This window comes from Bombus affinis, chromosome 1, assembly GCF_024516045.1.
Source record: "Bombus affinis isolate iyBomAffi1 chromosome 1, iyBomAffi1.2, whole genome shotgun sequence".
NCBI lineage: Eukaryota > Metazoa > Arthropoda > Insecta > Hymenoptera > Apidae > Bombus > Bombus affinis.
This window is the reverse complement of record NC_066344.1, coordinates 12,504,196-12,518,245: the sequence shown is the minus strand read 5'-3', so window position 1 is coordinate 12,518,245 and position 14,050 is coordinate 12,504,196. Positions and strand designations below refer to the sequence as shown.

At 43.5% G+C, this 14,050-nt stretch overlaps 2 protein-coding genes across 5 annotated transcripts in view; both read right to left on the bottom strand.

Moving 5' to 3' along the window:
- LOC126921427 (uncharacterized) overlaps window positions 1-2,184 on the bottom strand; it is a 98,950-nt gene extending 96,766 nt beyond the window's left edge. The window contains exon 1 of the mRNA XM_050733019.1: window positions 2,174-2,184. The gene's annotated coding sequence lies outside the window, so the exon portion shown is untranslated. The remainder of the gene's footprint in view (window positions 1-2,173) is intronic.
- Window positions 1-14,050, bottom strand: part of LOC126921174 (serine/threonine-protein phosphatase 4 regulatory subunit 1-like) — a 147,789-nt gene that overhangs the window by 115,656 nt on the left and 18,083 nt on the right. For 2 of the 4 annotated variants that reach the window (XM_050732502.1, XM_050732516.1), the window contains one exon: window positions 8,623-8,779. The exons of 1 other annotated variant lie outside the window; for it this stretch is intronic. In XM_050732502.1, the coding sequence (XP_050588459.1) occupies window positions 8,623-8,779 (157 nt within the window). Of the gene's footprint in view, window positions 1-8,622; window positions 8,780-9,074; window positions 9,293-14,050 lie in introns of those variants that run through there. One more of the 4 variants, XM_050732525.1, reaches the window with a different exon arrangement.

The window sequence follows — 14,050 nt, the reverse complement described above, 5'->3', positions numbered from 1 at the left end:
GTGAAGCGCAAAGCTCCGATAGCGATGCAACGAAACGCGTCCCTCGCGCCACGGAACAGCAGGCTGCGGGGGAAATTGGCGGAGGACCGCATTATTAAAAGTTTCCATGCTGGGCGTGGACCTAATCGCTCTCTTTCTCTCGCTCTCGTTCGTGTTCTCTCTCCCCTGGCACTCTGCTCGCTGCGTCGTGTGACAGCTTTCGAGTTTTCGACTTTGGAACGGCGTTCTCGCTAGAGCAGCTCCTAATGAAGCGAGGGACCCTTTAATGACCATTTTCCGCGGCAGATGCTGCAATATCGTGACGTAAATCGTAAACTATATGGGCAAACCGTCGAATACGATGACGACGTTTCATGACGACGACTAGGAAAGGGAAGAAGAAACGGAAAACCAAGGAAACGTAGAACGACGCGCGCAGAAAGAGACGAAATAAGACGGGCAGATGGTCATAGGGCGAAGGGCACGTGCCCTAGACACCGGCTTTACGATTTCATTATTTCTTTTTTCTTCTGAACGACGACGTAGATAATTAGAGATCCTCGTAGCCGATAAGGTGTCCTACACACGCGTACGCCTCCTCTTTCTCTTTTCCTTTTCTCTCCTTTCTCCTCCCCTTTATCTTTCTTCCTTTTCTGACCAACGGTTATTACGATACTCGGTATCGATCTGACCCTTCCACAGGAACAACGTTATATCGACGCAATTCGAACTCCCTTCTTTACCAGGAATTACTTATCTTGCTCTATTTATGCCGAGTTCTTGGTCACTTCCGTTCTCGTGGTCCCGCTGACGTTTAAATTCGACGCCGCTCGAAACGAAAAACGGAATCGTTAAGCGTTTAACGATCGCCCGTGATAAACTGATGTCTTTAAATTTATCTTGTTGGACGTTCGTCTTGGTTGGGGAATGATCGTATTGTACTGTATTTATCTATTTTAGTCTGATGCTCGAAAAATCGGGCTTGGTTTCAGATAGTTTACGAATAGCAAAACTAAAACTAAACTTACAGGTAGCCAGCTACAGTAGCATACAAATATATCAATTCTTTGGAGTTGGTTGCTTGACAGTGATGTCGAAATTAATAAATATATTCTATTCCGTATATCAATATATTCTATATACATTGTTTCTGCTTCTCTCTATGATCTTTTATAAGTGTAATAAATTAAATATAAGATAATTCCGGTAGTTAGCGAAGATTATCCTATATGTTAATTAACGAAAAATATTTTATACGTAACGATAAGTCGGAAAAGAAGAATTAAAGTTTTTCGACCAAGGCCTCGTTTTCGAGAAAATAAAGTTGAAAATTCGGTGAGTACACGTCCATTTAACGAACTCTTTATGGACTGAGTTCGACATGGCTGCCAACTAACGAAACCTATCTCAAACTTGATTTTTTTCGAAAACGATGAGTGATACGGAAAAATTGTATTTTACATTTTCGACTTACATTTGTTTGTAGAATAATTTTCCGTGAATAATCTGCTGGTGTTAATCAAGTACGTGTAGTAACATAGTAACGCTATTTCCTCGAAACAATTTCGAATGAAAAAACTTTATTTTTCTTTTCGGTATTTGTTAAATTCTTTGAGCGAAGAATAATTCCTTGTTCTTATCGCGTGTCCTGGAACACATTGTATATCAAGTTTTTATATTGAAACTATGAGAAACGTCAATCCGTTCATTTTAATATTCAATATTTATATTATATTGACGTCACCATTGTCGGCATCGATTCTCACATTTCATTGTATTTCACTGTTTGCGTTCGAATATTTTTTAAATTCGTCAATATTTGCCTTTCGCGTTGCATGTGTACATACATGTTCATGGATTTTGTTCCGTATAAAGTGAACTTGAATTTCAATATCCATAACCGAGCGAGTAGAAGTTTCTTCGATGTATGTAAACCGAGTTTACGTCTTACATCACTTTGAGAACGTCTGTGCTTAATCGCGGTTTAAATACACACCTCAGGTTTCAGAAAAAGACTATCAGGAACGAAAACGATTCGCATGGATGCAATAAAGGGGTTTATCACAGAGCAACAATACGATGATTATTCCCTAGGCGTGCACCGTTCAAGCACGACTTCCAATCGTGACCTAAGACGATCGATTCGTTTACCGTGCATTGTTCTCGAATCATACTTTTGATGAAAACAAGTTACGTCGCTCCATCGAATATCGTGAATTAACTTACTTTTCACCTTTCCAAGAGTAGAAGAACTCTCACGATAGATTTTCTAACTTCTACGGAAGATTTTGAATCATTTAGCAAGGGTATAGCGATAACGATCGATCAACGAGTTCGCACATACGAGGCAAGAAAGCACGACAGAGTGAACAGCTACGTGACGCGATCCTTAAACTGATCAAAGTGCACACGTAGATCGGTGTAACGTCGCGCAATATGATGCAATCGCTTCGTTATTACAAGCATGGCCGTGCAGTATCTTTAGAAATCTATGATTTTCTAGTAATTCATTCGTTCGATAAATTCCTTAGATTTTGCAGTGCATTCCACAGCGAGGAATGCTTTTTGGATGATAGGCGCGGTGTCCCACTGACCGTGATAGCTGATACGGCTATTTTTCAAGCGGTCGAAACCGAATCACGAAATTACCTGGACGTAAATCGAAATCGCAAATACCCGTGGTAATACCCTAATCCCGGTATATTGGTCTCCCTCTCCGTTCTATCTATGCCGTGTGCGTCTGTTTGTCTGTCTGTCTGTCTGTCTGTCTGTCTGTCTGACTCTACGTGTACGTGTGTTCGCGTGTATATGCAGGTTTCACGTATTGAAAGCCAGAGCGAATAGCGTCGAACGATGAAAAAGCGGAGAACGACAATCGGAAAATTGTGCCATCTGGTCGAAGGCTGCGTTCACACCGAACAATGTCCGCATTATCTGTTCTCCGCAACGGTGGAAGAGGCATGACGTGGCAAATGCTTGGCACACCAGACAAATCGACTAGTCATTGAATGACTGCGCTTCGAATGGGGAACCCAGTTCCACCGACTAGGAAAAATTCCGGGGAAATGCGATTTTTACTGTCCGCACGAAATCGCTGCCGTTATTCGCTCTCCGGCACGTGTGGTCGCGACCGCTGCGGGTTTTACAAAAATGATATTATCCTAATATCATGGGTGAGCGAAGCTTTTGTAATCTTTGTAAAAGACTGTGTCGAAGTTGATGTCATGCAGGGCTAAGGACTATGTTGAAATTTTAATTTCAAAATATAATTGTTCCTATGTATTTAATCTCTTTAGAGGTGAATTTGTTAAGTTCATAAAAGAATTGTTTTGTATCTTGTAGGAAGAAAGATATTTATGTATTTAGACATTGAATGCTACGAATGACTATTCGTGAAATGATTTCATTTCTTGTAGTCGTATTTCTTCTCTTTTCTTCCCCTGCTGCAATAGTTTCTTCATTCACGTTCCCTTCTTATCTTCTTCCGCCTCTTCCTTCCTTACTTCTTCACCCCCTTTTTGCTTTTTGTCCTTCCTACTCACCCATTTCTTTTATTTTATTCCTTTCTTACTTCCTTCTTAACCTTCCATTCTCTCCATTCAATGCTACATAAACTTCCCTCTTCTTTTCCCTTTTTCCCCACCCCTTCTCATAGAGACTTAATCTGTTACGTAACAGCTACTATTGTTTGGCAAAGTTTACACAAAAAATTGTTTAAAGCTATTTATAAAAGTGTTCTACATTTACAGTGGCCACTAAAAGTATCTGCACATATCTGTATTATCCTATGAAACACTTTTTTTATCAAGTTCTACATTTCATTTTCATAGCGTCAAGCTTTCGTAGTTGTATAAAACTACCACTAGATGATACAAAATTTAATATACTTGTAGCTAATTAATTACCATATAGATGCTATGATTAAAGTGCGGACTTTTAGGCAAATTCTTGTTTTCGAGAATATAATTCAAGAAATAGAGCAAGCACTACTATACTTTGCATATCCCATGTATTTATTCATATTACGCGCATTCTGCGTACTTTCGCAGTTTTAAATTTCTTCCAATAAATCAACGGTGTGCAAATACTTTTACTTGTAGCCACTGGAAGAAAGCAACGCGAAAATTTGTGGAAATAACATAACCGGTTAATCGGCTGGTCTCGACGGGCCATGTCGTCAACGAGTTCGTCGTCTAGACTTGTTGCAGACGTGACCTAAGGTCCGGATTAATTTTAGCAGTATTTTGTTTCGACCGCGTCTCGCGTTGTACGCGACGAGAGAGCCGAAGAACCCATTGGCTCGTCCGGAACACGTCGGTATTCCAGAATATTTCGCACGTGCACCGCGCAAGCCAGGCTCTGCTTCGCGGAAACGCATCATGGCGCCAGAAGCATCGACCGCGAGGCCGTGGTTTCCGCCCGACCGTTTTCCTCGTTCGTTAAAATTCCCACGTGCCACGCCAACGAGGAGAAACAGCAGTCGGGTCAAAAAGAGGTTTTCCAACTTTGTTTAAACTTTCACGGCGTAACTATACGAGCGATATCTAAACTATGCACGAGCATAATAACGGTGGTAGAACGTTCGCGCTTCTCGCGGGCGAGATATCTTCCCACTGATCTTATTATAGAATAAACTTGTGATCGAATCGAGTTAACGACGTGTTAAATTATGATTTCCAGCGGACTGTTGCGTATTCATAAGCCTAATGATTAATATCGCGAAACTAGCCAGTGCAAAAATTACAATACACATAAATTGGTCAGAGAGTTCGAGAATCGCATATCGTAGCTGTACACTGAAAGAAGTTTTATTCAACGAGTGTTGTAGACTTGTTGGTCACAAAGAATCTTTGTCATAGTATCAGAACAACGGCATGTCTAACGAAACGTACGAAATTTGTACCTCTGAACAGTTGTGAACGTATTGCGAGACGATTTAGTGCGAAATTACAATGAAGTATCTCATTTTGCCAAAATTGTCAGTGATACGTTTCTCGACGTGATAAGTACAAAAAAGTAGTAAATGTATTATGAGATATTATGATCTGAAATTTTATCATGTGAAATTGTAAAATGATTTGCCACGGAATGCTTCTTTCTCAGATACAGTCTTTCTTATGTTTCTTCACAATTGGACGATACAGAGTCCTCTTTGCATCGGCACAGCTTGTTGATGCAATAGAATCGTTCGTAGATCCTCTAATTGTTTCGAGCAGCTTATTTTGTAACGCACAGAATTACGTTAATTTGCTGATCGATCGACGCATGCCAGATAAACAAAGCGTTTCTCTATCGAAAGATACGATCGTTCCGCAAAGAACGAACTTTCTAATTGCACCTGAAATCCCGTGAGCACGTTGTCGCCGGTAGCTGGTAATCGGAAACCATGCAAGAGCGCGCGCGGTTACGAAACATGCTTTTAATTATATGGTCTGGGTGATCTTGGCACCTGTGAAACGGTGAAACGGTTCACCAGGGAAACCTGTGTACGTCTTACGAGACTTTCGACGATGACCAGAACGCTTGCGATACTTGTCGATGGCAATTCTTCTAACGTATTTACATTCTCGTATTAATTGGACAACGCGGCATACATATTACGCGTGGAAATACACTTAACCAGACTAAATGTCGAATAATCGCACGGATGTACGATAAAACGCGTTGCACTCGTTCTTTTCACAAGGAACAGATCGCACGGGTCGATTCGGAAAGAGTTGGGAATTATGTTCTGCGCGGTCAGATCAAGATCAAGTTGAATCGGAGCAGGGCAAGAAATACGACGCGCAATACCGATACTACGTTCCTTTCTTCCGTTGCGGCTCGTATCGCGCTCACACGCGCCATGCCGCCTGCATAAATCAGTTGTGTCAATTAAGAAGTTCGAAATCATTGCAAAATCGTGACGCCCTATGAATATATCGTTCGAACAACCTATGACGATGAGCCTTCGAGAATTGTTAGTTATGCTCGGTGAAGGAAATGGACGATTAGAGGTTGGCAATTAGCCTTTGTTCTACGCTAACGCTCGAGACCGAAACCTTCTTTGGTGCACATGTCGAAATAACTTTTGTTAATAGGGAGAAGATACATGTGTTAGCATTTAAATGCTACTACTAATCGTTTATAGTTATGACAGATATGTGTAATCGAAAATGAAAATAGTTCCATGTCACAGAGAACGTGTGCATTTAAGAATATTCGATAATTGTCCTACTGACACACGTACTTGTTGTTGGTATAAATTGAATGCTCTTTACTTCCTGATTATTCTATTATAAATCCGTTATTATCATTGGCATCGTATTTTTTAATTTAGAATCGAAGTGCAGATAAGTGAATTCAACATGCAAAAAGTTCGTTCAATCGAGTACTAAGAAAAATTTCGTTCGTGTAAGCGGAGTTTTACTACAAAAGGTGAAAAAATCTGTTACAATTTCCCAATAAATGTAACAAGTAGCTGGTCTAATACATACGTCTGACAGTGTACGTGTTTCGTAGTAAACGAATTAAGAAGATCGATCGTCTTGTCGCGTTAGAAGATCGGAATTGCAAAGACGATGACAATTTTTCGTTTGTTCCCGCGAGGTCGAATCGACATCAGATTTTTATGTACGGTCTATTTCACTCATAGGTAAACCGACTCGACGTGCGTTCCAAAGTTCGCTCATCCGAAACGTTGGCACGGAAAGAGAGAAATAGACGAGGGAAGAGAGCCAGCGAGATCGTAGAAGAGCATAGGAGAAGAAAGGAAAGGGAAGAAGCAAAGGAACGAGAAAGGAGAGAGAGAGGCGAATGACGTTGACCTCAAACGAGGCGCCCGGCAGTTGGACGGTGCAGGAAGGGAGGACGCGACGCCGCGCGCCGCGACGCTGACGCACCGTGTATATTTGGCTAGGGTCCGCCACGTCCGATCGTAGTAGTTCTTTCCGCGGTAGATAATCTCGAGTGACTGCTATCCTCGATATCCTCTAGGTCATATTGTTCCGATTTTAAACCTCCATTTCACGGTCTCTATTTTTTCACCTAACCGTCTCGTCAGTCACCGATAACACCTCTAGTTTTCTAGTATTTTCAAACGTATCATCTTTGTCCACTATTATTAACTCGTCTGATGTTTATCGCTTCGCTATTGTGAAACTTCCAATTTTGGCGTCGCTCTAGTTTTCTATAAATACCAATGGACCGGTTAACTTTGAAATAGCGAAAATTCGAAGGAACAGAGATTTTTTATTTACGAATGCTTTTTCTTTCGTCGCTTAGATTCGTATGGAATTAGTCATTCTGGTCGTTCGTCAGCTTGAGTTCGCGTCACGAAGACTATAAACGAGCCATGGTACGAACTTATTAGGTCAAAAGTATGGCTCAGATGTTTCATAGAATCTAAGAATTTCAAAATTGATTGAAAAATCTTTGATCCTAGAACTCTTTTTGCTAGTAAATTTATCGAGATAAAGATCGTTGCTACTTGTATCCGCAACATCAATTTTAATTAATAATCAGTTATCTTCTCGCTGGTGATAAAGATGATTTGTAACGAATGCAATCGAGTTTTTTCCTTTTACCAAAATAGCCGATTTTATCTTCAGGTAGCGTTTTCAAGCGCGAGCAAACTGAAGTGGATGCAAAACGAGAGGGGCGGGAAAACGTCGGAGCAAGCGTCTCGGAGCCAAAAGTTCGGGGTGACTGTAAAGAGTAGAGAAAAGTCGAGGGGGTTGGTAAGCAACGCGAGGATTCGTTGTACGCAGAAGAAACAGCAACCGTCGACTACCGGCGCTTCGAGAATTTATGGACGAGCCCTTCTTTCTCTCTCTTTCTCTCTCTCTCTCTCTCGGGTACCGCGTATCCGGCCGGTGTGGTACTCAGAAAAAGCGAAACCTGCACGAGAGGACTTCGGCGTTACATTGTGTAGCGGCAGTCGCCGATCCTCCGAAAGAGATTTCCTTTTTCTCCGTATGGAAATGAGCAGGCATTTCTTTCATCGCGGCCTTATTCAATGTCTGCTTGCGCGTACATCATATTTTCCTCTTACCCTTTGCCGATGTTCTACATACTCCAATGTTTCAACAATTTTGCCGTCTCCATCCCTTAAACATCGTTCCTCCATCCCGTTCCATCGTTTCTTTCATTTCGCGGAGACGTCGAGAGGTTCTTCAAAGGACGGATAGTTACATTTTCTTGCCATGTTTCGCATAACGCGCGGAAATTCGTTTTGTCTCGCGTTTTGATGATATTTCACGCCGGCACGGAGTCAGGGAAATTCGAAAATGTTCGTAAATAATTTCGAGTGAGCGACACAAATGTAAGGCAGAACATTTGAAAGAGATTTCAACTTGCTGTGCGATTCAGCTAAAAATATTAAGAGACAGCACGCTTGTTCGATGTGTATGCAAACGAATTTTCATTCGTTTTCGCTCTTTCATGCAAACGACACCGACGGGCAAGCTCTGTGTTTTATAACGAGTTCACTTCGTTCTTGTCATACGGTCACACTCTTCAATTTTTCCGTATATGTGCAGGCTATTGGTTTATAAGCGCAGATTTATCCAGATATATCAACATCGAGATAGATTCGCAAGCAAATTAACGACTGGAATGTACTTGTTGTGACAGTTAGAGGTGGGAGAAAGAGAGGAAACTCACCGTGTGAAGCTTGCGTCCGACGCTACGTACTGTTGCAATTTGAGAAGAAGTTCGTCCCTTCCACCTTCGTCGCCACTTCCTCCAACATTGCAAATACCGGTCCCAGTAGGACTTAGAGTATAATTAACATCATCGCAGTCTTCGTCGATCCCCATTGCTGTACAGACCGAAATGTAATAACATTTAATCAAAAAGGAAGGAAAAAGATAAAACTTATTTCGACTTGCGATACGTTATAGTAACATAGAAAAATAAAAGAAAATATTCCTGCCTGTTTCGTTACGTATCTTAACGTACTAAAGACCATTTATCATTTCTCCAGCGAATTTATGTTACTGAATTTGAATTTTTATCTTTTGTCTAGATTTTAGAATTTTAAGAATTTCCAAGCAATTCAATTATTTATGAGCTTCGTGGCAAATTATATATATATTTTTTAAATCAATCTATACCTTTTCACGTGTTTCTGATGTATATGATCCTTATGTAGAGTAGAGGACAAGTCAAATCATGTTGTTGTTTTGCCTCGGAGTATCAAGATCGTTAGGACACATATAATGTAAGAATAAATAGACTCCGTGCAAAACAATGTCGCCGTTATGTACAACTATTGAACAAAGACGAATTTGAATTTTTCAACTCCCTCCCGACCAGAATAAATAAACCGACACAACCGAAAAGAGTAGTATGTACGAGTATCTTTCTGTATCGACGAGTATCTAGCGAACATTTATTGAGTATTAATTAGCAATTTTACTTTGCTATTTATACTCTGTACGAGCGACTCGGCGAATATAGTCTGTATATCTATTTATTATTTTTAAATATATTCGACGGTTACGACAACAAGCAATAACATCTAATAAATCTCACGGTCAAACATCCTATATACCAGTCCCCTACACTTATGTAACGTATCTTTTATACTAATGAGTTTTTTATTTTGCATAGTTTTTACAATTATACTTCGTCGGAACAGCACAACTTACTCTGTTTACCTACGTGTTTCAATAACGTTACTTTTGCACAACTTTCGTCCCTTATTGATAAACAGATTAAGAAACAAAGGAAAAGAAAACGAAAATATGTCAACAGTTGTACAGTTACGTAAACTGCTAAACGATATTAAGATAAGTGGCTCGAGGGAATATGACGACAAATAATGTTATTCGAACCGGTTCGCTCGAATTCAGCCGGTTCGTTGCACCGATCGTGAACATTCGTTTCCCTGTATTTCTGCTGAGACAATTTCCCTGTATCCACGGGTATCGCGCACACGATGGAAGGTTGCCCGTGTGTAACTAGCGTGTCCGTAACGACTCGTGACAAAGAACGAGATAGAGATTCAAAGGAGAAGGCAGCAGGGATAACCGGACGCTTTAAACGGAGCAGTTCCTGCTTCCAAGTCTGCTTTCCACCGTCCCCTTGTGTTCACCTTCCTCCGCCACCCTACATTTCTTCCATTTCCCTCCGCGTGTCTCGTATTTTCTACTAACGCGAATTTCCTCCGATTTCTCTCCTTTTTCCCACTGGGCGGGAGGAGGGCGAAGGAGAGGGGTCGGTTCAGCCATGTTATTTCGTCATCGCGCGGAAAACTCCGCTGAATTTTAGAGACTAGGAAGAACATACAAAGGAAGAAAGAAGGAGGGAAAAGCAAGAAGAAGAAAAAGACACGGTATCGTTTCTTACGAACGACAGCGTATAAGTAGCATGCTGAACGAAGGAAACGAATGAGACTCCGAGTGTGCACGTTTCCGTACGCGATGAGGTGAGAGGATTTTTTTCCGCGTCTTTCTCACCAGCGGGCTTCTTAAGGCCATAAAGAATTATTTTAATTCTCCGCCAGGTCTAATTCCATTCCGTTTCGACGAAGCAAAATTAATTTTGTCCCGGTTTTTACGCTCCTCGGGACAGCATGAAAATTACCTCCGTCTCAGCAGCAAAACGATAATTTATAGGAGATTCGCGGATCTCGTGGTCTCCCTCGAGATATTTTTCTCAGCATTCTTAGCCGGCATTGGAGGGGAACGGAGTAGAGGATAGGAAATGAGAGAGAAAAGGAAGAGAAGATAGTGGAAGGAAGAGATTGTACTGGATGGTTCGGCCACTCCTGCGGCGCACGAGCCACGTTGGATGCAAGAAGATAGAAGCAAAAGGAGCGAAAGAGGAAGGTAATAGGTACATAAAGAAGGCAGATAGATGGGAATGGAAGGAGAGAAGCGTGGAACGAGAGCAACATATCGATCTCACGAGACTTCCGTCTGTCCGATTCTAGGCTCTCTTTTATCGTAACGCTCGATCGGATCGACCGTTCCGCCGACGAGCCCTTCTATCTGAAACAAGCGCCCACCCTCTTTTCTCCTGCTCTCTCTCTTCTCGAGACCACCCTTTCTCGTCGTCCGGCCTAGTACAGCCCCCTCTATCGGCCTTCTGGCATCACCGTGTGGGAGGTAGGGGCTGGGCTCCAGAAACTCATTTGAATCACGTGCAACGACGAGTCAAGTGCAGCCGTACTACGCGTTTACGCCGACGTATATACGCGCGCTACTATGTAGTTACTAACGATCTCCTTTTTCTCCCTTTCTCTCATTCTCTCTCTCTCTCTCTCTCTCTCGCTCTCTCTGCCAAGTTTCGCATTCGCTCGTCCTTAGCCTCGCGATTCCGGCTATTTATTGATCTCGACATCCGTAACCGTGTCGTCGTGTCGCGTGTTTCATGTTCGTCTCAACCTTCGAGTCCTTTTTTCTCTCGTCCCTTATTTTCCCCACTTTCCCTTACTTTTTCACCCGTCTTAGAGCAATATCGGACAGAGTATCAGATCCCTTGCATCCGAAACCTATTATTCACGCGTTCTCGTTTCTTTTCATTCTTCTTCTGTCGTTCGCATTTGATACCGTTTCCACCGTATTTCGTTGGTTGTCTGGCCTTCGAAATTTCTCTTTATTCGGCCGTTCGTTCGTAATGGATATCAGGATTGGGCGGCAAACGACGACGAGCGCGATTACGAGGGGTGCCGATGCTACGCGGGGATGAAGATGGTGGAGCAAAGGACGAGAGATGGAGACAGATAGTGGGAGGGGGTGAGAAATAGAAGGAATGGGAGGAGAAAGAGAAAGAGAGAGTGTGGAGAGAGCAGAGGGGCGTGGCAAGATGAATGATCGCAAGACGCGGGAGTATTGATCCCGGGGACTGTGCTCTGACTGTTTCTCTCTTTCTCTCCACATCCCTCTCTCACTTCGGCATATATACGCGCGTCCTCCCCTTTCCCGTTCTCTTCTCCACCGTGTTCCTCCGTGGTCGTTCTATCTCTCTTTACTTCTCTTTCGCTCGCTGTCGGAGTTTCGCACCCCTATACCGGGTGGCGCGCCGGTTAGGTTCAGGGTCATGCGTGCACCCCTTTCGTCTGTGTGTCGGCTCCTTCCTTCCTTCCTTCCTTCCTTTTGCAAAGGGAGAGAGCCTGCTCCGGCCTGGATCGAAGTCGAAGAACCCAGAGAGGAGAGATCGTTTGCTCTCTCCCTCTCTCCCTTTCTCTCACCCCGATACAAGGCAAACGGTCGCCGACCAGTTCTACCACTGTGAGAGAGATCAACGACATTTTCGGCGCCCAACGTACCCCTGGTATGCGTGTCGCGTTGCCACGCCGCCGTGGCCCCTGCCAGAAAGGATAAATCCTGATCTCTTGGACGTCGGTATAATGAACCTTCTCCTTGTAAGCTCCGCGCACCCTTTACCCTTCACCCTTCCGAAAACCATGCGACGAGGAAGATACGATGACAACGACGACAACGACGACGACGATGACGACGACGACGGGACGCACATTCGATGTTGGAACGATTTCGATACAACTAGAGCGGCATACACCGTGCGTTCGAATCGGCGACGAGCACACGGTCGCGCTGGAAACCTGTATCCGTTTATCGCGTGTAGCAGCGCACACCGAGGTCGGAGAAACCGAGTGCCTCGTTACCGGTGCCGCTAATCTAGTATTTGCAGAACATTACGCGCGCGTCTGAGAACGTTCGATTGTGGCGACGCGGTTCGTGGAAATGCGCCAACCTTTAAAACGTATTCCATATACGCCGCGTTCGTTACATTAATTTCACCTTGGCTACGTGTCTGAATTAACGACACGCTGGAGTACCCGATGGCCGTCACGATCGGCGGGACAATTTGCACCCTGTGCAGGACGTGCGTCTCATGATTTCGCGCGGTGGAATAAATGGTAGGATTTTCTCTTATCGACCGACAGATCGTCGCGGAACGGCGATGAATCGTCGATTGTTCGTCACGGATCCTTTGAATTCCCTGAGTTCGGGGCCACGATCGTGAAACGAACGTCGTTTCGAGTTATCTTTCGTTTGCGGCAAGCCGACTCGTCCGTTGGAATAGAAAATATCGTGAAATCGTGGAATCGGCGTGCACGGTCGATTAACCGGGCGCCAGCCGACAATATTAATAACCGAAGCACGGTCGGTGCACTGGAAGCGAGTCTCGACCGACGTGACAGTCCCGCGAAAAGTAATTACCGGCTCTCTTGTTCTGCGAGCTTAATATGACGGAACGACCGTCTGAAATAACATTCTGCATGCTGGTCGACGCTAGTTTTTCTTTTTTAAAAGCTTCCAGGATTAAAATGTTCTTTTCACGGTCGTTACCGTCCGACCAACCGAGACCCTTGTAATACTTTGTACGAACTTCTAATTACTCCAACCGTGACACGCTGTCGTACGATCGCCTACCTGAGAAAAATAATTCTTTCCTGTTATTTTCATTTAATATTTATATCGGTTCTGTGAACCTGGTTAATCGTCGAGCATCGGAAATTAACGCGCTACCTACCTGTACACGCAAGGTACACGCAGCGAAGGACGGCACCCCGGGAACACCGAGCAACGTTTTACGTAATTAGTAGCAATTTCTGTGCGCAACGCCTCGAGCAGGAGTGTAATCAGGAAGGCAGTGTGGCGAGTGTGTTCACCTTCCGTTATAAGCAGCGCATGAAATGCGATGGGAGAACCACCACAATATATCGTAATAACAGGTGGTACGACAACTGACGTAATGATAGGTTTAACGACTAGAGCACACCGATCGGAAAGCGAAAGTTTTCTTTTGAAATTTTCCGCAATGTTTCACACTCGATGTGCATGCTTCCAACGCCGGTATGTCTAACATTTACACAGACCATTGACGAATCACGGTGACGTGCGAGACGAAGAAAGAGAGGGAAGACTACTATACCATTTACCAGATCGATTCCCGCACAGGAAACGTAAATCTTTACGCTGGGGATATCTAGAGAAACGACTCGGTAATGCAGGTGAGCGCACCGAGCGAACCACCAACTTGTACCGCTTATGATTTATAATTCATGCACCGTGTAAGGTGAGCTTCGACGCGATCCAACGACCCTCGGTTAAAGACG